Source organism: Capricornis sumatraensis, chromosome 19 (assembly GCF_032405125.1).
Source record: "Capricornis sumatraensis isolate serow.1 chromosome 19, serow.2, whole genome shotgun sequence".
NCBI classification, from domain to species: Eukaryota; Metazoa; Chordata; class Mammalia; order Artiodactyla; family Bovidae; genus Capricornis; species Capricornis sumatraensis.
Window position 1 is genome coordinate 6,604,918 of NC_091087.1, and position 24,931 is coordinate 6,629,848.

General features: G+C 50.6%; 1 protein-coding gene across 1 annotated transcript in view; it reads left to right on the forward strand.

Annotated features, from left to right (window-relative positions):
• LOC138095433 (liprin-alpha-1-like) overlaps positions 1-17,305 on the forward strand; it is a 197,486-nt gene extending 180,181 nt beyond the window's left edge. The window contains exons 17-20 of the mRNA XM_068991484.1: positions 13,627-13,811; positions 16,666-16,705; positions 17,001-17,155; positions 17,192-17,305. Of these exons, the coding sequence (XP_068847585.1) occupies positions 13,627-13,811; positions 16,666-16,705; positions 17,001-17,155; positions 17,192-17,305 (494 nt within the window). The remainder of the gene's footprint in view (positions 1-13,626; positions 13,812-16,665; positions 16,706-17,000; positions 17,156-17,191) is intronic.
• The last annotated feature ends 7,626 nt before the right edge of the window (positions 17,306-24,931 follow it).

Here is a 24,931-nt window from a genome sequence, read left to right on the forward strand (position 1 = left end):
CTCTGGTCTCAGGTGGAGCTTCGGGACCACAGCAGGAGCCAGGCTCTCAAAACCTGGGCTCAGCAGGGCCCTCATTCTCAAGCCAGTGTCTCTGCCCTGACGGGAGCAGAAAGGTCACCAGTCGCCCCAGGCTGACCTCATGCTCCTCCCGCTGCTGTAGACTGACCTCACCAGCCCCACCACTTCCAGCAGAACCAGAGCACCTCTTCCCCTTGATTGCAGCCTGAGTCCCAGTCCTGGATCCAGATTGGTCACTGCCCAAGTTCTGAATCCATCACGGTAGCCAGGGAGGAAGGAACACACAGATTGGACAGATTCAGGTCGTGTGCCCATACTCTCCAGGACACCAGTGAGGGACTCACTATATGTCAGGGGTGGAGACAGTGCGATGCCCCAAGATCAGGGCTGAGAATCAGGTCACTGTGTCCTTGTGCTCCATGTCCTGGGATGAGCTTGTACAATGTCTCTACACAGCACTTTGTTCTCTGTAGACAAAATATTCATGACACACCTCTTCCCTTCCCAAGCGTAGTTTCACGCAATACTATTCAAGGGAGCAAGGCCTCCTGTTTGAAGATAGGTTTGGAGATCCCCCTCCTAGCATCTAGGCTTCTTCTGTGTGTCATAGTAGAATAATTGATTCAGTGAAAAAATACCCACTAGTACCACCACATGCTGCTCTCTGTTTACTGGATTCTGGCCTGTTCTGAGTAGAGGACATTGTCCAGGGCCCCTCAAATGGAGTGAATTTTGTCCGAGGAAGCCCCTGAGACACTGAATCCCTCAATAAGGTTGCTGTCCACCTTAAAGTAACAAATCTTTAAAAATGCATAATACCTCGATTATAAAGTAAGGTATTCACTCATCAGAAATTGTTATAACATTTGTCAAGTTTTCTTTTCAATTGTTGGTTCTTCGTATGTGTCTTAATTGCTCTGGTGGTGTTTTGTGAGGCAGTGATCCAATTTACTTTCCCAATGGGTGCAAAATAGCCCCAATATGCCTCATCTATTCCTTTACATTTTCAGTTGAGTTCAGTCGCTCAGTCGTGTCCGCGTCTCTATGACCCTGTGAATTGCAGCACGCCAGGGCTCCCTGTCCATCAGCAACCCTCAGAGTCCACTCAGACACATGCCCATCGAGTCAGTGATGCCATCCAGCCATCTCATCCTCTGTCATCCCCTTCTCCTCCTGCCCCCAAACTTTCCCAGCATCAGAGTCTTTTCCAATGAGTCAACTCTCCTCATGAAGTGGCCAAAGTACTGGAGTTTCAGAGTTAGCATCATTCCATCCAAAGCAATTCCAGGGCTTCCCTCCTTCAGAATGGGCTGGCTGGATCTCTTTGCAATCCAAGTGACTTTCAAGAGTCTTCTCCAACACCACAGTTCCAAACCATCAATTCTTTGGCACTCAGCTTTCTTTACAGTCCAACTCACACATGCATACACGACAACTGGGAAAACCATAGCCTTGACTAGACGAAACTTTGTTGGCAAAGTAATTAATGTCTCTGCTTTTGAATATGCTATCTATGTTGGTCATAACTTCCCTTCCAAGGAGTAAGTGTCTTTTAATTTCATGGCTGCAGTCACCATCTGCAGTGATTTTGGAGCCCCCTCAAAATAATATCTGACACTATTTCCACAATTTCCCATCTATTTGCCATGGCATGATGGGACAGAGGCCATGATCTTAGTTTTCTGAATGTTGAGCTTGAAGCCAACGTTTTCACCCTCCTCTTTCACTTTCATCAAGAGGCGCTTTAGTTCCTCTTCAATTTCTGCCATAAGAGTGTTGTCATCTGCATATCTGAGGTTATTGATAGATCTCCTGGCAATCTTGATTCCAGCTTGTGCTTCTTCCAGCCAAGCCTTTTTAATGATGTTCTCTGCATATAAGTTATAGAAGCACGGGGACAATATACAGCCTTGACGTACTCCTTTCCGTACTTGGAACCAGTCTGTTGTTCCATGTCAAGTTCTAACATTTGCTTCGTGACCTGCATATAAGTTTCTCAAGAGGCAGGTCAGGTGGTCTGGTATTCCCATCTCTTGAAAATTTTCCAATGCTTTATTGTGATCCACACAGTCAAAGGCTTTGGCATAGTCAATAAAGCAGAAATAGATGTTTTTCTAGAACTCTCTGGCTTTTTTGAGGATGCAGCAGATGTTGGCAATTTGATCTCTGCTTCCTCTGCCTTTTCTAAAACCAGCTTGAATATCTGGAAGTTCACGGTTCATGTATTGCTGAAGCCTCACTTGGAGAATCTTGAGCATTACTTTACTAGCGCATGAGATGAGTGCAACTGTGCGGTAGTTTGAGCATTCTTTGGCCTTGGAATGAAAACTGACCTTTTCCAGTCCTGTGGCCTCTGCTGAGTTTTCCAAATTTTCTGGCATATTGAGTGCAGCACTTTCACAGCATCATCTTTCAGGATTTGAAAGAGCTCCACTGGAAATCCATCACCTCCACTAGTTTCTTCGTAGTGATGCTAAGGCCCACTTGACTTCTCATTCCAGGATGTCTGATACTAGGTGAGTGACCACAACATCGTGATTATCTGGGTCGTGAAGGTCTTTTCGGTACAGTTTTTCTGTGAATTCTTGCCACTTCTTCTTAATATCTTCTGCTCCTGTTAGGTCTATACCATTTATGTCTTTGTCGAGCCCATCTTTGCATGAAATGATTCCTTGGTATCTCTAATATTCTTCATGAGATCTCTAGTCTTTACCACTCTGTTGTTTTCCTCTATTTCTTTGCATTGTTTGCTCCTGAAGGCTTTCTTATCTCTCCTTGCTATTCTTTGGAACAATGCGTTCAGATGTTTATATCTTTCCTTTTCTCCTTTGTTTTTCTCTTCTCTTCTGTTCACAACTATTTGTAAGGCCTCCTCAGATAGCCGTTTTGTTTCTTGCCTTTCTTTTTCTTGGGGATGGTCTTGATCCCTGTTCCTGTACAATGTCACGAACCTCGGTCTATAGTTCATCAGGCACTCTATTGCATCTAATCCGTTAAATCTATTTCTCACTTCCACTGTGTAATCATCAGGTATTTGATTTAGGGCATACCTGAATTGTCTAGTGGTTTTTCCTGCATTCTTCAATTTAAGCCTGAACCAGTCAGCTCCCTGTCTTGTTTCTGCACACTCTATGGAGCTTCTTCACCTTTGGCTGCAAAGAATGTAATCAGTATAATTTCAGTGTTGACCATCTGATGATGCCCATGTGTAGAGTCTTCTTTTATGTTGTGGGAAGAGGCTCTTTGCTATGACCAGTGCATTCTCTTGGCAAAATTCTATTATTTGCCCTGCTTGATTCTGTACTCCAAGGCAAAATTTGCCTATTACTCCAGGTGTTTCTTGACTACGTTTGCATTCCAGTCCCCTAGAATGAAAAGGAAAACTTTATTTGGTGTTAGTTCGAAAAGGTCTTGAAATTCTTCATAGAACCTTTCAGTGTCAACTTCTTCAGCATTACTCGTTGGGGCATAGGCTTGGATTACCTGATGTTCAGTGGTTTGCCTTGGAAAGGAACAGAGATCATTCTGTCATTTTTGAAAGGGCATCCAAGTACTGTATTTCCGATTCTTTTTTTGACCATGATGGCTACTCCATTTCTTCTAAGGGATTCGTGCCCACAGTAAGAGATATAATGGTCATCTGAGTTAAATTCACCCATCCCAGTCCATTTTAGTTCTCTGATTCCTAGAATGTCAATGTTCACTCTTGCCATCCCCTGTTTGACCACTTCCACTTTGCCTTGATTCCTATGCAATATTGCTCTTTACAGCATCGGACCTTGCTTGTTTCACCAGTCACATCCACAACTGGGTATTGTGTTTGCTTTGGCTCCATCCCTTCATTCTTTCTGGAGGTATTTCTCCACTGATCTTCAGTAGCATATTGGGCACTTATGACATCAGATTGCTGGCAGGAGGAAAAGGGGATGACCAAGGATGAGATGGCTGGATGGCATCACTGACATGATGAACACGAGTCTGAGTGAACTCTGGAAGTTGGTGATGGACAGAGAGGACTGGCGTGCTGCAATTCATGGTGTCACAAATAGTCGAACACGATTGAGCAACTGTAATGAACTGAACCGAACCGACCTGGGAGTTCCTCTTTCAGTATCCTCTCATTTTGCCTTTGCATACTGTTCATTGGGTTCTCAAGGCAAGAATACTGAAATGGTTTGCCATTCCCTTTTCCAGTGGACCACATCATGTCAGCCCTCTCCATCATGACAGCCGCCTTGGGTGGCCCCTCGCGGCATGGCCTAGTTTCATTGAGTTAGACAAGGCTGTGGTGCATGTGATCAAACTGGCTAGTTGTCTGTGATTGTGGTCTCAGTGTGTCTGTCCTCTGATGCCATCTCACAACACCTACCTTCTTACTTGGGTTTCTCTTACCTTGGTCATGGAGTATCTATTCACAGCTGCTCCAGCAAAGTGCAGCCTCTGCTCCTTACCTTGGAAGAGGGGTATCCCATCAGGGCCACCCCTCCTGACCTTGAACATGAAGTAGCTCCTCTCAGCCCTCCTGTACCTACACACAACTTTTAGTGGTGTTGAAACTACAGATCTGTGTGCCAACCACAAGTAAAATGACGTGGCTCAGTCGTGTCTGACTCTTTGTCACTCCATGGACTGTAGCCCACCAGTCTCCTCCATCCATGGAATTTTCTAGGCAAGTGTACTGGAATGGTTGGCCATTTCCTTCTCCAAGGGATCTTCCCGTCCCAGGGATCAAACCAGGGTCCCACATTGCGGGCAGACGCTTTACCATCTGAGCCACCAGGGAATAATGCTTTCACAAATCAAAAATATAGTAAATTGAACATAAGAGACGACTTGCAAGTGATGTATCTGATAAGCGGTTCCTATGTAAAATAGACTAAGAATAAACAGCACTCAAGTCTCCAAGAGAAAATACACCACCCTTGTCCCATGCCCCAACATCAGCTCCAACCTAAACACTTGATCTCACTCTAACCTATCCCTAAAACCTATCCCTAAGCTAACAATATCCATGTGCATTCAAAGGCATCCATCCATCCACAGGAGAGACAGAAAGAGAAAAAGGAAGACAGAGACAGAAATTTGAAAGGAAAAGAAAGACATGTCTAGAGAGAGACACTGAACAAGAGAGAGGAACTGAGTAGATTTTACAGACCTCTTCATAAATCTATCCGGAAGTTTGAAGCAATGACAGTGCCCATCAACTACAGAAGTGGGAAAATGACGCAAGCATATGGGAGTAAAGGAGAAGAATGCAGGGAGCCATTATAGGCTCAGCCACCCAAAGAAGCTGAGATAGGGCACTTGAACCAGAATCTCAAAGGAAAAAAGAGGAACAGAAAGTTGGGTCCTCTTTTAAATAAGAGAAGGTGACCTTCCAGTCTCCCTTTCAGTTCTCTATTGGAAGGAGAGGTAGGGTCCCAAAATAGGCAGCAAAGGGAGTGCTGTCGAGTTGTCATAGGGATCTGTGGCTTTCTCTTGAGGTGCCACAGGGCTGCCACACCGGCCATCGTGTTTTGAGTCAATACTCGGCGTGATAGTCGAGTCAGTGCAGGGGAATCAGGTATATCTGGAGTGGACTGGGACATCAGAACTTTTGGAATGGTGGCACGACCCTTGGAGTTCCTCTCTACTTTCAAGTTGAGAGCGCCTCCTCTTGACTTGTGACAGGAACACCAGGATTCCTTTCTCGATGAAACAGGGAAAGGGACCCTCATCTCTAGATGAGGAGGGAAAAACGGGGCTCTTCTTGAGTTGTGGCGGGACCCTCAGTGTTCCTCAGGAGTGGAGATGTGTATGCCAGGGAACTTCTTGAGTTTCATCAAGGGTTTCAAGGACCCTTTCGAGGTGCAAGAGGGAAGGTGGGATTTTGCTCGAGACCCGCAGTGGAAAAGGGCCTCATCTCTCGTTGAGGGGAGAACTCTTGGTTTTTCTCGAGTTGCCCCAGGAAACTTGGGGTTCCTTTCGAGTTACGATGGGAACCTCAGGGACCCGCTCGTGTGACCTCAGGAAACTCCAGTCTCCATCCGAGTTGTGAGGCACCTCTCGGGATCCCTCCCCATTCAGTGCCGGGTCCTAGGTCCTCATCTGGAGCTGAGGTCGGAACCTCAGACTTCCTCTCCAGTGCTGACATGGAACTCGGAATTCCCCAGAAGTTTCAATAGGGGGTCACTGCTTGTCTCTTGTGCACACATGCAAGTCCTCTTTCCTCTCGAGCTGTAACAGTAGTCTCAGACTTCCTGTTGAGTTGACATAGGGATCTGTGGCTTTCTCTTGAGGTTCCACAGGGCTGTCACACGTGCCATCATGTTATGATTCGATCCTCGGGGTGACCATCCAGTCAGTGCAGGGGAATCAGGTGTATCTGGAGTGGATTGGGACATAGGGTTCTTTTGTAATGGTGGCATGACCCCTGACATTCCTCTCGACTTTCAAGTTGAGACCGCCTCCTCTTGACTTGCAACAGGAACATCAGGCTTCCTTTCCCAAAGAAGCAGGGAAATGGACCCTCATCTCGAGATGAGGAGGGAAAAACGTGGCTCTTCTTGAGTTGTGGTGGGACCCTCGGTGTTCCTTCGAGTAGAGACAGGTATATTGGAGAACTTATTGAGTTACATCAAGGGTGTCAAAAACCCTTTTGATGTTCAAGGGGGATGGTGGGATTTTTCTCGAGATGCTGCAGCGGAAAAGGGCCTCTTCTCGCATTGAGGGGAGAATCTCCTGGTTTTTCTCGAGTTGCAACACTAAACTTTGTGTTCCTCTCGAGTTACAACAGGGACCTCAGGGACCTGCACGTGCTGCCTCAGGAAAGTTCAGTCTCCATGCAAGTTGCGAGGGGCCTCTCCAGATTCCTCTGCAGTCAGTGCCAGGTCCTATGTCCTCATCTGGAGCTGAGGCCGGAATCTCAGTGTTTGTCTCCACTGCTGATATGGATCTCGGGATTCCTATGGCGTTTCAACAGGGAAGTCAGACCTCGTCTCATATGGAGACATGCAAGTTCTCTTTCCTCCCGAGCTGTAACAGTAGTGTCAGGCTTCCTGTCGAGTTGACATAGGGATCTGTGGCTTTCTCTTGAAGTGCTACAGGGCTATTGCCTGGGTCCTACCCGTCTGGATAGAGGGAATTCAAAGTGGGGATGGAGTCAGAGTCTGGGAAAGGGCTATTTAATTAGAAATATAAGAGAGATAAGGAAAAAATATTATAATAGGAAAATTTAATATAGAAAAGAGGCTGAATAACATGGTTAACGTGGTAAACTAATAAAACCTCAAAACAAGAGGTTTGCACCATCTATGTTAGGCCACAGGCGTCCACTTGAATAGCAGAGGATGCCCTGCCTTGGGCTCCCTCTCGCGTGGGTCTTAGCAGCCAGGGCAAGTAAGTAGACGTGGTGAGCCTCCACGCTCCTGAAGGAATTCAGCCTGAAAAGGAGAGGGAGGGAGAGGGAGAAAGAGAGAGAGAGGAAGTCAACACATGGGGACCCAGATTTCCAAGAAACCAGTACTAAAACCTGGTCTGAGAAACTGATCCATCTTTTATTGTCCAGAAAAGCTTTTTATACCTTTGGTTGTACATAGAGATCAATGGATAATCCAAAATTATGCAACATCAGCAGCCCTGACTCTTATTGAGACCAGGCTTTCTCTTTGCATACCTAGCTGTATACACAAGTCATAGGTGATTTACATCACCTTCTGGCCAGAGGGCCAATTAACATTTTACAGCCCTTTTCTGATAAGGGTCTGTCAACCAGAAAACATTAAAAGTGTTGTTCTTCCCAAAGTCTGATGCCACTCTCAGAAAGCAGTTAATAAAGTTACATTCTTACATAGCAAGGACACAACAATTTTTAACAAAGAAAAAAGGAGTACAGTGATTTATAACAAAGAGAAAATTAATTAACTCAAAAGTCTAGTATTGCTAACATCAAAACAACTATATTCCTTTTTTTGTATCCCAATTATATTGATTAATATCCTTCAGGTACATAAAAGATAAAGAATATGGAAGCCTGGCAGCAGTGTTTGACTCAACAGTGAAACCCATCACCAAAATAATTCTTAGCTTTTTAGAAAAGGCTCTGTACTTTAAGATGATTTAAGCTTCGTGCCTCTCACGGTTGGGGGGCTGTAAACAATCAAAAGTAGTAAAAGTCCAGGGGAACCTGTCAGGTAAGTCTGAGAACCATCAGAGGGATTTGAGCTGAAACATTCCTTTCATATGCAAGAGACCAGTAGGAGCTCTAAGTTAACTTTTTCCAGATAAAGGTGGTGGGGGAAAGCCCATGTTGATGTCAGAAGAGTGGGAAGCACAGTACAATAAGGCAGGCAGACTCTGGTTTTAGGGGGTAGAAGCTCAGGAAAATCCAGGAGGAACCTCTGAAGCCAGATAATGCCTTTGCTTATGTCAGGCTTACTTTCTCATGACCTTTGCCATGGGCAGGATTCCTCACATTGGCACCCGGCAGGCTGTCACACGTGCCATCGTGTTGTGACTTGCTACTGGGGATGATACTCAAGTCAGTGCAGGGGAATCAGGTGTATCTGGAGTGGATTGGGACATTGGGGTCTTTTGGAATGGTGGCACGACCCCTGGAGTTCCTCTCTACTTTCTAGTGGAGACCGCCTCCTCTTGAGGTGCAAAGGGAACGTCGGGAAACCTTTCCCGACAAAGCAGGGAAATGGACCTTCATCTCAAGATGAGGAGGGGACAATGGGGACTTCTTGAGTTGTGTCAGGACAATGGGGGTTCCTCTTAGTGGAGAAGTACATGTCAGAGAACTTGTTGAGTTGCATCAAGGGTGTCAAGGACCCTTTCGAGGCTCAGGAGGGAAGGTGGGATTTCTCTCGAGACGCAACAGCGGAAAAGGGCCTCATCTCGCGTTGAGGGGAGAATCTCCTGGTTTTTCTCGAGTTGCAGCAGGAAACTTGGGCTTCCTCTCCAGTTACAACCGGGACCTCACAGACCCACTCGTGTTGTCTTAGGAATGTCCAGTCTCCATGCAGGTTCCAAGGGGCCTGTCAGAATTCCTCTCCAGTTGGTTCTGTGTCCTAAGTCCTTATCTGGAGCTGAGGCCAGAACCTCAGGTTTCCTCTCCAGTGCTAATGTGGATCTCGGAGTTCCTATGGAGTTTCAACAGCGGAGTCAGGCCTCACCTCCTGTGGAGACCTGCAAGTCCGCTTTCTTCTCTAGCTGTAACAGTAGTGTCAGGCTTCTTGTCAAGTTGACATAGGGATCTGTGGCTCCCTCTCGAGGTGCCACCAGGCTGTCACACGTGGAATTGTGTCTTTCGTTGATACTCGTGGTGACAGTCGAGTCCCTACAGCAGAATTAGGTGTATCTGGAGTGGATTGGGTCATCAGGTGTATCTGGAGTGGATTGGGACATTGGCACGAGCCCTGGAGTTCCTCTCGACTTTCAAGTTGAGACCACTTCCTCTTGAGGTGCGACGGGAATGCCAGGATTCCTTTCCCGATGAAGCTGAGAAATGGACTCTCATTTCGAAATGAGGAAGGAAAAACGGGGCACTTCTTGAGTTGTGCCGGGACCATCGGTTTTCCTCTCATATAGAGACAGGTATGTCGGGGATCTCTTGAGTAGCATCAAGGGTGTCAAGGACCCTTTCGAGGCTTAAGAGGGAAGGTGGGATTTCTCCCGACATGCCACAGCAGAAAAGGGAGTCATCTCACTTTGAGGGGAGAACCTCCTGGGTTTTCTCGAGTTGCGGCAGGAAAATTGGGGTTCCTCTCATGTTACGACGTGGACCACAGGGACCAACTGGTGTTGCCTCAGGAAAGTCCTGTCTCCATGTGAGTTGTGACGGGCCTCTTGGGATTCCTCTCCAGACAGTGTTGGATCCTACATTATCATCTGGAGCTGATGGTGGAACCTCAGGTTTCCTATCCAGTGCTAACACGGATCTTGGTTTTTCTATGGAGTTTCAACAGGGGAGTCAGACCTCGTCTCGTGTGGAGACATACAAGTCCGCTTTCCGCTCGAGCTGGAAAAGCAGTGTCAGGCTTCCTGTCAAGTTGACATAGGGATAGGTGTCTTTTTCTCAAGAAGCCACAGGGCTGTCACACCTGCCATCGTGTTTTGAGTCTATCTTCGGGGAGACCATCAAGTCAGTGCTGGGGAGTCAGGTGTATCTCTAGTGGATTGGAACATCAGGGTCTGTTGGTATTGTGGCACGACCCCTGGAGTTCCTCTCGAGATTCAAGTTGAGATCGCCTCCTCTTGAGGTGTGACGGGCACTCCGGGAATCCTTTCCCAACGAAGCAGGGAAATTGACCCTTATCTCGAGATGAGGAGGGAAAATGGGGGCTCTTCTTGAGTTACATCGGGACCCTCGGTGTTCCTCTCAATAGGAGACGGGTATTTCTGGGAACTTTTTGACTGGCCTCAAGGGTGTTACGGACCCTTTCGAGGCTCAAGAGGGATGGTGAGATTTCTCCCAAGACACCAGAGTGGAAAGGGGCCTCATCTTGCGTTGAGGGGGAAAATCTCCTGTTTTTTCTCAAGTTGCAGCAGGAAACTCGGGGTTCCCCTCGAGTTAAGATGAGGACTTCAGGTAACCGCTCATGTTGCCTCAGGAAAGTCCAGTCTCTATGCCAGTTGCGAGGGGCCTCTCAGGATTCCTCTCCGGTTGCTGCTGGGGCTGCTTTCTTCATCTTGAGTTGAGACCGGAACCTCAGGTTTCCTCTCCAGTGCTGACATGAATCTGGGATTCCTCTGGAGTCTCCACAGGGGAGTCAGGACCCATCTCGTGTGGAGTCATGCAAATCCAATTTCCTCTCGAGCTGGAAAAGCAGTGTCATGCTTCCTGTCTAGTTGGCATAGGGATCGGTAGCTTTCTCTAGATGTGCCACAGGGCTGTCTCACCTGCCATCGTGTTTTGATTCAATGCTTGAAGTGACTGTTGAGTCAGTGCAGGGGAGTCAGGTGTGTCTGGAGTGGATTGGGACATCAGGGTCTTTTCAAATTGTGGCACGACCCCTGGAGTTCCTCTCGAGTGTCAAGTTGAGACCGCCTACTCTTGAGGTGCGACGGGAATGCCGGAAATCCACTCCTGATAAAGCAGGGAAATGGAAACGTATCTCGAGATGAGGAGGGAAAACCGGGGATCTTCTTGCGTTGTGCCGGGATCCTCAATGTTCCTCTTGAGTGGAGACGGGTATGTCGAGGAACTTCTTGAGTTGCCTCAAGGGTGTCAAGGACCCTTTCTCAACTCAAGAGGGAAGATGAGATTTCTCTAGAAGCCACAGCGCAAAAGGGCCTCATCTCTCATTAAGGGGAGAGTCTCCTGGTTTTTCTTGAGTTGCGGCTGGAAACTTAGGATTCCTCTCGAGTTACGTCTGGGACCTCAGGGACCCGCTTGTGTTACCTCAGGAAAGTCCGTTTTCCATGTGCGTTGTGAGGGGCCTCTCGAGATTCTTCTCCAGTCGGTGCAGCAGCCGAGGTCCTCATCTAGAGTTGAGGCCAGAATCTCAGGTTTCCTCTCCAGTGCTGGATCTCATTGTTCTTAGGGTTCCTCTGGCGTTTTCACAAGGGAGTCAGTCCTCGTCTCCTTGGAGGCATGGAAGTCTGCTTTCCTCTCGAGCTGGAAAAGCAGTGTCAGGCTTCCTGGCGAGTTATCATAGGGATCACTGGCTTTCTCTCTAGGTGCCACCAGGCTTTCATAACTGCCATTGGGTTTTGAGTCAGTCCTCGGGCTGACCGTCAAGTCAGTGCAATGGAGTAAGGTGTATCTGAATGGATTAGACATCAAGGTCTTTTGGAATTGTGGCACGAGCCCTGGACTTCCTCTCGTGGTCAAAGTTGAGACCACCTCCTCTTGAGGTGAGACGGGAAAGCCAAGATTCCTTACCCAAAGAAGCAGGGAAATGGACCATCATTTCAAGATGAGGAGAGAAAACCGGGGCTCTTCCTGAGTTGTGGCAGGACTCTCGGTGTTCCTCTCGAGTGGAGACGGGTATGTCGTGGAACTTCTTGAGTTGCCTCAATGGTGTCAAGGACCCCTTCAGGGCTCAAGAGGGGAGGTGGGTTTTCTCTCGAGATGCCACAGGGGAAAAGGACCTCAACTCGCCTTTGTTGAGAATCTCCTGGTTTTTCTCAAGTTGTGTCAGGAAACATGGGGTTCCTCTCGAATTATGATGGGGACCTCAGGGACCCGTTCGTGTTGCCTCAGTAAAGTCCAGTCTCCATACGAGTTGCAAGGGGCCTCTTGGGATTCCTCTCCAGTCGCTGCTGGGCTCGAGGTCCTCATGTGAAGTTGAGGCCAGGACCTCAGGGTTCCTCTCCACTGCTGACATGGATCTTGCTGTTCCTCTTTAGTTACATATGGTAGTCAGGCCTCGACTCGTGTGGAGACATGCAATTCTGCTTTCCTCTCGAGCTGGAAAAGCAGTGTCAGGCTTCCTGTCAAGTTGACATAGGGATTGGTGGCTTTCTCTCGAGGTGCCATAGGGATATCACACTTGCCATCGTGTTTTGAGTCGATGCTCAGGGTAACCGTTGAGTCAGTGCAGGGGAGTCAGCTGTATCTGGAGTGCATTGGGACATCGGGGACTTTCGGAATTGTGGCAAGATCCCTGGAGTTCCTCTCGAACTTCAAGTTAAGACCACCTCCTTTGAGCGGTGATGGGAACGCTGGGATTACTTTTCCGATGAAGCAGGGAAATGGACCTTCATCTCGAGATGAGGAGGTAAACGGGGGCTCTTCTAGAGATGTGCCAGGACCCTCCGTGTTCCTCTCGAGTGGAGACGGGTATGTCAGGGAACTTCTTGAGTTGCCTCAAGGGTGTCAAGGACCTTTTCGAGGCTCAAGAGGGAAGGTGGGATGTCTCTTGAGATGCTGCATCGGAAAAGAACCTCATCTCTCATGGAAGGGAGAAGCTCCTGGTTTTACTCGAGTTGCAGCAGGAAAATTGGGGTCCTACTCGAGTTAGAAAGGGGACCTCAGAGACCCACTCATGTTGCCTCAGAAAGACCAGTCTCCATGTAAGTTGTGACGGGAATCATCCCACACTGTCCGGAGTCACCCTACTATTAAGGCACAGCCCCTCTGCAGGAGCCAATGCCCCAGCCCCACAGCCATTCAAGCTCAACGAGCCTCCTAGATGAGCTCTTGGCGGCCAAGGGCGTCTCAGACATGAAGGCGCCATCCCCGGCGGCCGCAGCCAACCAGTGGGTGGACCCTGCCCTCCCAGGCACAGCCAGCCTCTTAGATGAGGTCTTGGCAGCCACGAGCATCCCGGCCTCACCGAGGCCTTCCCTGGGGGCGGCTGCTGACCAAAGGGTGGACCCTGCCCTCCCAGGCACACCAAGCCTCCCAGACGAGCTCTTGGCAACCACGGGCTGGGGCCTTCCCTGGAGGGCTCTGCAATCGTAGCACAACAAGAAGCTTACGCCGGCACACCCAGCCTCTTAGAGAAAATCTTGGCTGCCATCGGCATCCGAGCCATGCCGGGGCCTTCCCTGGGGCCCTGTGCTGATGAACAGCACAACTCGCCCTCCCAGGCTCACCCAGCCTTCAAGATGAGCTCCTGGCTGCCCCGGGCATCCTGGGCTCGCTAAGTCCTTTTCCGGGGTCTTCTCCTGTCGTTGCAGGGGCCCACCCAGCCTTCCACAGGTCACCCGGCCTCCTAGAGGAAATTTTCGCTGCCACGGCCACCTGGGAAACGCCCCAGTTTTCTCAGAGTGATTCTGTGGGGGACGAGGGAGTTGAGGCCATCCTGGAAGCACCCCTCAGTGAGGAGGATTACCAGGCCCTCCTTGACATGCTGTCAGGCTCCGTAGGCCCTCAGGCTTAGAGGGAGTGGAAGGGAGGGGCACCTTCTTCCCCTATCCATGTTCAGGTCTCCTTGCTTGGGATGCTCCGGGAAGGGGGAGTGGATTTGTGTGTGGGAAGAGGAGAGAATACCGATGGGATGTCTACAAACAACTGTGGGGAAAAACCCGACAGCTGGACCTTTGGGAAGCTGAGCCCCACCCCCTAACAGGGACACTCTACCTGAAGCCTCAAGTAATCCCTACATGCCATTGACCAAGAGGCTGCCTCAGAGGGAACATTCCATGGACCCAAGAGAGAAACCCCGTACCCCACACAGGTGCTTTGGGTCTGGCCCTTCTGTTTTCTGGTCCCACCCTCCCAGCAGTCCACCAAGGAGAAATCCTTCCCTATGCCAGGGGCAGCAGAGGGAGAGGGAGCATGAGACAGGGGAATGAAAATTTGGAAAGGTTGAGAGATGCAAGGAGGAAGGGGGTGAGTGGGTGGCGGCAGTGAGTGGGGGCATAGGGAGAGAGTGGGGATGAAGGAAGAGAGGGAGAGAGAAGGAGGGAGAGAGAGGGAGGGAGGGAGGCAGGGAAAGTTGGGTACAGTGGGAGGAAGAGAGGGGTTGGGGGAGGGGAGGGGGCAGAGCCCACAACTGGGACTCAGCGTCAAGCCCCGGGCAAACCCTGCAGCTATCCCTAAAATGCTTCGTCAGGGACACATTGCCCTCGGTTTCAAGGTGCCTGCTCTGGGCGGGTATCCGAGGTCAGAGCCTCTGAGCCATCAGTAGGGACCTACCCACACAACCACTTTCTCGACCAGACTCGACCCAGTTCATGTGTACACACATGCCCAGTATATCAGCAAAGGCCAGTCATCTCCATGTCTCGCTCTGACCCTCCCAGTATGGGTTGACTGAGCTCACCCTGCCGACAGAATCCTCCCATCACCCACAGACATACAGACGTGCTTTACTTGCAAACCCGTTCCTGAATTCATCGACCAAATGGTTTTGAAGTCCATATGAACCCGTGCCTGTTCCCATGTGAACCCTCATAATAGGTTTAGAAACCTGGGTGGCCAAAGAATACACTGCCCAAGACGGTTGGGGGTGTGCTACTGGGGTTCGTCCATTCCTCTTCAACTCACTTTTTTCTCCCTGTTTACAGCAAAAAGAGACGTGCTGCTCATTGTCCATCCCCCGTGTTGCTTCACGCGGCCTTCTTCCTTTTTTGTCTGCTTTGGCCTCCAGATTCCCTCCTCGTCCTCCTCATCCTCCTCCTCTTGCTCGCTGCCCTCTGTCACTCTGAGAAACCACACACTCTTTCCATGTCTCATTGTTGGCATAGGTCAGGGCTCCGTGCTGTCCAGTACGTCCATGCTTCCTTCCTTGGCTTAGTGGAACCTCCTTCCCAACAGTAGGGGGGTACACTCTCCCCTTTGGCGGGTATCTCCAGGGCATTTGGGCTGTGGGGTTGCCTGGGGAGGTGCGGGCCTCAGGCTCCACATGAGAAAAGCCCCAAGTGGCCTGAGCTCCCTTTCCAGATGCTGGCCCTTCAGGTCTCTGACCGGAGCCTTGGGCTCCAGGCAACTCAAAGCCCTCGGGGGTGGTGGTCTGGGACTGCTGTAGGGAAAGGACCCCAAGAGGGCACAGAGGAGCTGGGAAGGGGTGGGGGGAAATGGAGGCAAGGACAGCGAGTGATCTAGGAGGAGGCACTGGAGAGAGCATCCAGTGGCCCGGAATGCCTTGGAGGAGCCGGCAGGGGGCAATTGAGGCCAAGGGATCTGTGGAATGTGAAAAGGCGGGAAACCCCAGAGCAGTTTGGAAGGCAAGGCAGGCTGGGAAAGGGGGCGTGGGCGGCCACTTCTATGGGACCTAGGGGAGTTCCTGGGCTGTTAGCTCTCTTGGCACTGCTGAGGGCCCCTGATTGATCAACCTGGGGTTTAGCCCACTCCCCACTGCGTGGGAGGGCCAAAAACCAAAGCCCCCGAACTGCCCACCCACCCCAAGGGTACCTTGGGGGTCTGCGGCACGGTCCGTGCCCAGGAAAGCCCACTCACTCCAAGGGACTCCATCCTGGGTTTCTGCTTGGAAAGAGGCCAGGGGCTTCCCCTCCATCTATGCACCCAAACCTTATTTACATAAATAGGGATGGAGCCACCTCCCACTCTCCAAAGTCCTCAGCTGCAGGGTCCCAGCCAGCTGTCTAGGCCAGAAGTCTGCAGCACTCGTGCGGCTCTCCCACAATGGCTTCGTCCGGCTCCTCCAGCACCTCAAGCAGTTCGTTTGCCCTCGGTCCCTGGAGTCGGATCATCTTTCAGGGGATTTGCGGTCGGCCCGGTCAAGGGTTCTCAGCAAACGTGTCAACCCACCACCAAGAATGGCGGGTACTGATTGGCCAGGCCCATGGTTCCCAGGCGTCAGGTATGACCAAAGGGGGCATCATTCATTCATCTTGCTCCTTTGGCACACACATGGCTTCTCCGTTCTCTTTTCTGGGAAGATGGTGCTGTGTCAGGTGGGCTGTGTGGGGTCCGGGGGTCCGTGGGTGGGTGTTGGAAGTGGGTGTTGTGCTGGGATGAGGCCCTTTATCCTCACATCTTCCTGTGGGAATGGGAGTCGGGGAGCTCTGAGGCTTGCTGCCTTCAGTGGCTTCCTCTCCACAATGGCCTAGTGCCTTCTGCCTTCCGTCAGGCGTTACGTGTTTGGGCTTCACTTCGGCTTCCTTTCCTTTCCATTCCTTTTCCACTAGTGACGGCAAACATGGCCTTTGCTCGTGTCAGCCCCGGGAAGCCAGGCTCCCTCCCACTGGCGTCGTGATGGAGGGAAATCTGGGAGCAGTCCCACTGAGACATCTCCCCAGTATCTCCCACAGACTGGTGGAAACATCCAGTGGGATAGTGTCATGTTCTTCGGTGCGTGGATGTCTTGCCGCCTATGTTTTGGGGCTAGGTTTGGTTTCCTTTCTGCTTACTGGTGTTTCTTGCATTCTGGCATGTGATGGGGGTGGGTGATATCCCCACCGCCCTTGCCTCTCAGCCTGGCTGTTGGGGTGTAGCCAAGTGACTTCCAAATACCCCCCCTCCCCGGGCTCCCAGCTTTGCTCAGGCACAGGGGCAAGTCCCCTGGGCGGGGAGCACACTTGGGCTCATCTGTCCAGTCCTCCCCCATGTGCTCTGAGACTTTGCCCTTCCTGCTCTTCTTCCACAGGCCCCGTTGCCACAGGGTCTCGAAGGAAGAGGCTCATTCTGAAGCTGAGCCAGAAGGACACCCTGAAAGCACTCTTTCAACAGAACCCCTACCCTGGGATAGCGACCAGAGAACGGCTGGCCTGGGAGCTTGGCATTGCCGAAAGCAGAGTTCAGGTAGGCCCCAGTCTCTGCCCCTGTTCTCCCTTTCAGGCTCTCCATGCCAATCCGAGTAAGCTGAAAGCACCTGACAGCCTTTCTTCTGAGAAGGAATTCTCTCTGTTTGCCTCTAGGTCTGGTTACAAAACCAATGAAGAAGACGGCTAAAGCAGAGCTGATCACTGTCTGAATATGTGCACCAAGAAGGGGAAGGGGGGTCAATGTCCATGCCCACACTACCGTCGCCCCCGCCTTGACCTCAGTCTTCCTCTCCAGGTAATTTAGCCTGCGTTCTCCGAAAGCAAGTCCCCTGAGAGGGTCCCCAACCCTCCCCCTCTTGCCAGAGAATTCTCTCTGCTGGTGAATGGCCACGGGAGGTCTAGAAAAACCAAGGGGGCAGGGGGGTGGTGGTGGGGGGAAGACGGGGAAGAGGAGGAAACCAGGCTATCTGATACTGCTGCCTCCACCAGTGTCCCAGATCCAGACATGACGCCCCCAGTTGGCATGGGCGGGCAGCACTGGGTCCACCTTTGGACCCCCTCCCCAGCCCCCGTCAGGAACTTTAGGCTCCAGCTGCCCAGATAACTTTGGCCAAGGGGCATGCTTCAGGACAATCAGCAGCAAGACAGGAGTAAGAAGGAGACACACAGGGACAGGCATGTGTGGGGAGTGTGCACGTGTGCGCACGCTCGCATGCCTCCACGATGGATCCAGGCACCCGATCCATCTGTGTGTGTGTTTTAGAGCCCTGCCTTGGCTGCAGAGCCACCTGTGGTGATTCAGGTGTGTGAGACTCTACCTCTACTCCACACCGTCTAGGGTATGTGTGCTGTAACCATTCCATGGGCCATAACGTCCTCTCCTCTCAGTGTTTTCTTTCTTTGGTAGGAGACTCGGCCAGAGAGGCCCAGAGAAAGAGGACAGTCTTCTCTCCTTCTCAAACAAGGATCCTTGTGCAAGCCTTCACGAGGGATCATTTCCCGGGGATTGCTGCCAGGGAAGTACTGGCTCGTCAGATGGGAATCCCTGAACCTCGAATCCATTTAAATTCTCCAGCCAGTACATGGGCCCAGGATGTGGCCCAGTAGTCAGGATGGTTCAGCCCTGCCAAGCGTTTGGAGCTGGATACACATAGGCTTAGGCTGGGGATGGGTCTTTGGGGGAGGGGCCCGAAAGTTGGTGGGCTGAGTGGAGGGTTTGAGGCCTCGTTTCCCAGGGCTTAGGGAAGAAGAAAACGACCCTGAAAGAGCTGCCCTGGGCCTGAAAGACCAGAGGCTGGGCCTGCAGGCAGGCTGTCAAATGTGCACTACGGAGGCGCCAGCATGGTGATCTGTATGGTCACAACTTCTGATGTGCCTGTCTGCCTTTTGCTCCCCTACATATGGTTTCAAAACCGAAGAGCTCAGCACCCCCATGGAGAGCTCTGTTGGGACCTAACAAACGTCATGATAGGCTTCAGGAACTAAGGTAGGACTCACGGGAAAGGCTTAGTCATTGCCCAGTGAGGTCATCCCCGTGGATGCCAAGACTTGTCTAATCAGCATACTCCCCGTAACCTGGTTTGAATTTATCAGGACGTAAAAGACATCCCCCTGCAACCAATCAGCCCTTGCCAACTCTCTGTTCTAAAACCTATAAATACTGCTGTAAATCTGGGCTCGGGGCTCCTCGCTCCACTCCACTGTGTTTGATGCGGTGGGAGCCCTAGCTCGAGCTAGAAATAAAACCCCTTCATGCTTTTGCATTGCTGTGGACTTCTTATTCCCTCAGTTTTGGGGACTCAGACTCTGGGCATAACATTTGGGGGCTCGTCTGGGATCCCTTTAACTGGGAAGAATAACACTCTCCCGGTAGAAGAGGTTTCCTCACTAGGAGGAAAGATATTTGAACACCGGTGTTAAGTCTGGTTAAGTCCAGTGTAAGGCCGAGGCCCAGCATTCACGCCGGAAGGCAGCTGGTTTTGTGAGGGACTGGGAAGGAACATCTCTCCCGACTCCGAATCTGGTGGGCAGTGGACGCCCTTCAGTGAGATAACATTGAGAAACAAGACAACAGTAACCCAGGATAGACCTAGTTCTGTGTTTTCTGCCGATATTTGCTTGTCTTCTGTCTATCACCTTTCTTTGTGTGCCAGCGCCATTTTTGCTTTTTTGTGTGTTCATTGTGAGCTCCGTCATTATGGGTCAAAGCTCTTCCACCCCTTTGTCTGTAATGACTGACCATGAAGATCAGGAGAGTCAGAAGAAGAAGCCAATACTCCAGGAATCCTCTTTATATCCTAGCCTGACTGACTTAGACACTGAAATCTCACCCCCCCCCCCCACATATGCAGCCACCCTTGCCCCCGCAGGTACCGCAGGTGTCATCCGTAGAACAAAGGAGGGACCCAGAACACTCGGCTCGGCCATGAGAAGGGGGGCTGGCCCAAGGAACTCATGGAAGGACTCGAAGGGGTGGAGACTTGTCTGAGGACGGAAGCTGGGAGGCTTCTTCATCCACCGTTTGGGCATTCCCTGTCTGGGTGGGGTCAGAAAATCCCGGTGGGGAGCGAACATACCAGTACTGGCCATTTTCTACGAGTGATTTATATAACTGGAAAACTCAAACCTCTTCTTTTTCTGAAAAACCCCAAGGTCTTATTGATCTCTTAGATTCTATCTTGTTTACTCACAATCCTACTTGGGATGATTGTCAGCAGCTGTTGCAGGTGCTCTTCACCACAGAGGAATGGGAGTGAATTCTATCAGAAGCATGAAGACATGTCCCAGGAGTGGATGGAAGACCCACCACACAGCCTCACCTAATTGAGGAGGGGTTTCCTTTGATGCGACCAAACTGGGATTTTGAACGCGCTGAAGGTAGGGAGCGTCTCTGAGTGTACTGCCAGACTCTGATGGCTGGCCTCCGGGCAGCTGCCAGGAAACCAACGAATTTTTCTAAGGTAAATTTGATAAGGCAGGAGCCAAATGAGAGCCCGGCAGCCTTTTTAGAGAGGTTAATGGAGGCTTTCGGGCAGTATACGCCCATGGACCCTCAGGCTGATGAGTCATGCGCAGCAGTCTTGCTAGCCTTTGTTAATCAGGCAGCTCCAGATATCAGGAGGAAGTTACAGAGGATAGAGAGACTGGGAGAACAGTCAATACAGGATCTGGTGAGGGCAGCTGAGGCTCAAATTTTCTTTGGGGGGACGAGACTGGGACCTGATTCCCGGAAGACTTGAGACACCCAGCCAAAAGGAAGGGAGAAACCAGCCAGCCCAACCCTAAAGAGAGACCAATGCGCCTATTGCAAAGAGCAAGGGCACTGGAAAAATGAGTGCCCCAAGAGAAACCTGAAAAAAAGGACTGTAAGAAAGGAAGAGTCTCCCTTGGGTACTCACATTTTATATGCAGGAGAAGAAAGTGATTAGGGGGGTCAGGGCCCGGCACCCTTCCCCGAGTCCTGGGTAACTATTAATGTGGAGGGGAAACTGGTCAGCTTCATGGTAGATACGGAAGCCCAATACTCGGTCCTCAATCAAAAATTCGGGCCGAAGTCCAAGAAGACTAGCTTGGTCCAGGGAGCCACCGAGATAAAAAGATATTACTGGACTACTAAATGAAAAGTGGACTTAGGAGCCCAACAGGTGTCCCACTCATTTCTGGTGATCCCAGAATGTCCAGCCCCTTTATTAGGAAGAGATCTACTGTCCAAAGTCAATGCACAGATTCACTTTGACTCTGGAGGGATATCAGTCACAGACAGGCTTGGACAACTGATTCATGTTTTATCCCTGGCACTGAGAGATGAATACAGGCTATATTCACCAAAACCCCTTGCAGCTGTGGACCCGGCTATGCTACAATGGATCCAAAAATACCCTCTGGCCTGGGCCGAGACGGCAGGAGTAGGACTGGCAAAACAAAGACCTAAGACCTAAGATAAAGCAGTACCCCATGAGTCAGGAGGCCCGGCAAGGAATCACACCACACATACAGCGCCTCCTGAAGGTAGGGATTCTTTAAAAGTGCCGGTGCCCATGGAATACTCCCCTGCTGCCTGTGAAAAAGCCCAGGGGAATGGACTTTAGACCCGTCCAAGATCTTCGTGAAGTCAACAAACGGGTGAGTGACATTCATCCCACTGTCCCTAACCCATACACCCTCCTGAGCGGCTTGCCACCAGACTACATCTGGTATACAATCTTGGACTTAAAAGATGCCTTTTTCAGTTTGCCTCTGGCCCCCCAGAGCCGAGAGATCTTCACATTTGAATGGACTGACAAAGACAGTCAAACTGTAGGACAGCTGACCTGGACTCGCCTTCCACAGGGATTTAAAAACTCGCCAACATTGTTCAAAGAGGCTATAGGTGAGGACCTCTGTGAGTACCAGACTAGCCACCCCGACGTTGTCCTATCGCAATATGTGGATGACCTGATGATGGCCGCTACTATCAAGGAGGTATGCCTAGAGGCCACAGGCGACCTCCTTCAGACTTTGGGGACATTGGGGTATCGGCCGAGTGCAAAGAAGGCCCAAATTGCTAAACAGGAAGTCGTTTACTTGGGGTACAAAATAAGAGGGTTAAAGATGGTTTACTCAGGCTATGAAAGAGACTATTTTACAGATCCCCAAGCCAAAGACTCCTCGGCAAGTGAGGGAGTTCTTATGGACTGTTGGGTACTGCAGGATATGGATCCTGGGGTTTGCTGAAAAGGCCCGGCCTCTATATGAAGGAAGTAGAGAAAATAAGAACTGGACTTGGACTGAGCCAATGAGGCGGGCGTTTCAGGAACTCCAGCGGGCATTGCTAGAAGCCCCGGCCCTAGCTCTCCCTGACCTGGCTAAGTCATTTCAACTATTTGTGGATGAAAAGCAGGGAATGGGAAAGGGAGTCCTGACACAGCAATGGGGACCTTGGAGGCGGCCTGTGGCATACCTCTCTAAACGACTGGACCCGGTAGCTGCTGGATGGATGCCCTGTCTCCGTATCATCGTGGCTGCTGCTCTCCTTGTCCATGATGCTGACAATTTGACTTATGGACAGCGCCTCCTGGTCTACACTCCCCATGCCATAGAGGGGATCCTCATACAGCCACCGGGTAAGTGGATTTCTAACGCTTGCTTAACCCATTACCAAGCCCTGCTGTTGGATGCTCCCCAGATACACTGTCAGACACCTTGTTTTCTAAATCCTGCTACTCTCTTGCCCATCCCAGAGGAGGATGGGCCTCTCCATGACTGTGTTGAAGTATTGGCTGAGGCAACCGCCATATGAAGAAACCTCAGCGACATACCATTAAAGGACAGTGAGCTGATATGGTTCACAGATGGGAGCAGTTATATAAAGGATGACCAGAGAAAAGCAGGGGAAGCCATAGTAGATGACACTGGGAGGGTCGTCTGGGCTGAGGCATTGCCCCCTGGAACATCCGCCCACAAAGCAGAATTGATAGCTGTGACACAAGCACTAGAGAGGGCAAAAGGAAAAAAGATCATCATTTACACTGACAGCCGGTATGCATTCGGCACCATGCATATTCAAGGCCCTATATATAAAGAACGGGGGTTCTTGACGGCAGAGGGAAAAGAGATTAAGAACCCACCTGAAATATGCAGACTCTTGGCAGCGGTCCACTTGCCCCAGGGCGGTATCCATAGTACATGTCCCAGGACACCAGAAAGGAGAAGATGCCAGGGCCCAAGGCAACCGTGCTGCTGATGCAGCAGCCCACGAGGTGGCTGCTGGATACTGTCAAGCTCATGTGCTGGCTGTAGGATTACCACCACCGGGGATGGGGACTCTCCCCCCAAGCCCCATATACTCCCCCTCCAATTTAAGCTGGATGCAGGATAACCCCAACCGCCCTGCGGGCAAGGACAGATGGTATCGGGACCAGGATGACAACCTGTTGCTTCCTGCCAACCTGGGCAGACATCTCTTTACCCATTTACATCAAACCACCCATTTGGGAGAGAAAAAGACTGACGCTTCTACAAGCAGTGCAGCTGCGGTTTCCCTGACAAAAGAAAACCATACAGGACATAGTCCGCACCTGCAAGGCCTGTCAGATGATGAGACCAGGAAAAGGACAGCACACGGGTGTAAGATACCGGGGGGAAAGGCCAGGACAGCATTGGGAGATAGATTTTACAGAGGTAAGTCCAGGCAAGTATGGCTATCGTTACCTGTTAGTTTTGGTTGATACCTTTTCTGGGTGGGTAGAATCTTACCCCACTTAAAAGGAGACAGCAATAATAGTGGCTAAGAAGCTCCTAGAAGGGATAATATCTAGGTTTGGGCTGCCAGCATCTATTGGCTCTAATAATGGACCTGCATTTGTGAGCAAAATTGTTAAAGGACTGGTCTCAGCCCTGGGGACCAAATGGAAGCTACATTGCGAGAGCTCAGGACAAGTAGAAAGAATGAATTGGACCCTAAAAGAAACTTTAACAAAGCTGACAATAGAGACTGGCGGGAACTGGGTAACCCTCCTTCCCTTTGCACTTTTTCGGGAGTGCAATAACCCCTATAAACTAGGTTTGATTCTCTTTGAAATTGTATATGGAAGTCCACCCCCCATTTATTCAGTGTTTGAAGGAAAGACTAAACCATCTCTCTCGCTACACACATTCCAACAAGAGATGCTGGCTTTAAGTAAAGTGCATAAACATATCTGGTCACTGATACGAGAAGTTCATGAGGGCCAGAGTAAAGGAACAATCCCGTCCCATGATATGGGCCCGGGAGATTGGGTCTGGGTTAAGAGACACCAGTCAAAAACCTTAGAGCCAAGATGGAAGGGCCCCTATGTTGTTCTCCTTACCACCCACACTGCCCTAAAGGTGGACAGAATTGGACCCTGGGTGCACTGCACCCACGTGCGTCGTGCCACCCCAGAGGAATAAGAAAAGGCCCAAAAAGAATGGAAGGTGATGCCGCATCCCACCAACCCCTTAAAAATGAAGCTCGTCCACCAGCTGGCCCCAGACAAATTCCCCTGACTCTCCTGTTGGTGGCCCTCCTCCACTCCGGAACTGCCAGTGCTAACCCACATCAACCTGCTAAGATCACCTGGACGCTTCGTAATGGACTAACCCATGAGGTACTCAATTCGACTATGGGAATCCCCCCAATACTTGGTGGCCAGATTTATTCTTTGACCTTGGACCTTTGTAAAAAGAACATATCAGTAGAGTTTAAGGGATGATGCTGAGACAACAATATCAGGAAATGTCTCAGAATGAAGAGGAGGATTCCTCTCCATGATCAAAGGACAGGGGGGAATGTTGGGACCTAACAAATGCCATGATAGGCTTCAGGGACTAAGGTAGGACTCACGGGAAAGGCTGAGTCATTGCCCAGTGAGGTCATCCCCGCAGATGCCAGGACTTGTCTAATCAGCATACTCCCCGTAACCTGGTTTGAGTTTATCAGGACATAAAAGACATCCCCCTGCAACCAATCAGCCCTTGCCAACTCTCTGTTCTAAAACCTATAAATACTGCTGTAAATCTGAGCTCGGGGCTCCAGTGCGTTGGATATGGTGGGAGCCCTAGCTCGAGCTAGAAATAAAACCCCTTCATGCTTTTGCATTGCTGTGGACTTCTTACTCTCTCAGTTTTGGGGACTCAGACTCGGCATAATAAGCTCAAGCAGGCCTGGCAATGGCTGGGCTCAAGGGCCAGGCAGTGCAGCAGCCACAACTACTCCTGCTCCAGATGACTGAAGGGGCCCACCTGTTGTCCAGAGCACCTCTACTCCCCTTCGCCCCTCTCCACCACAGGAGAGCATGCCACCCTTGGCAGGTGC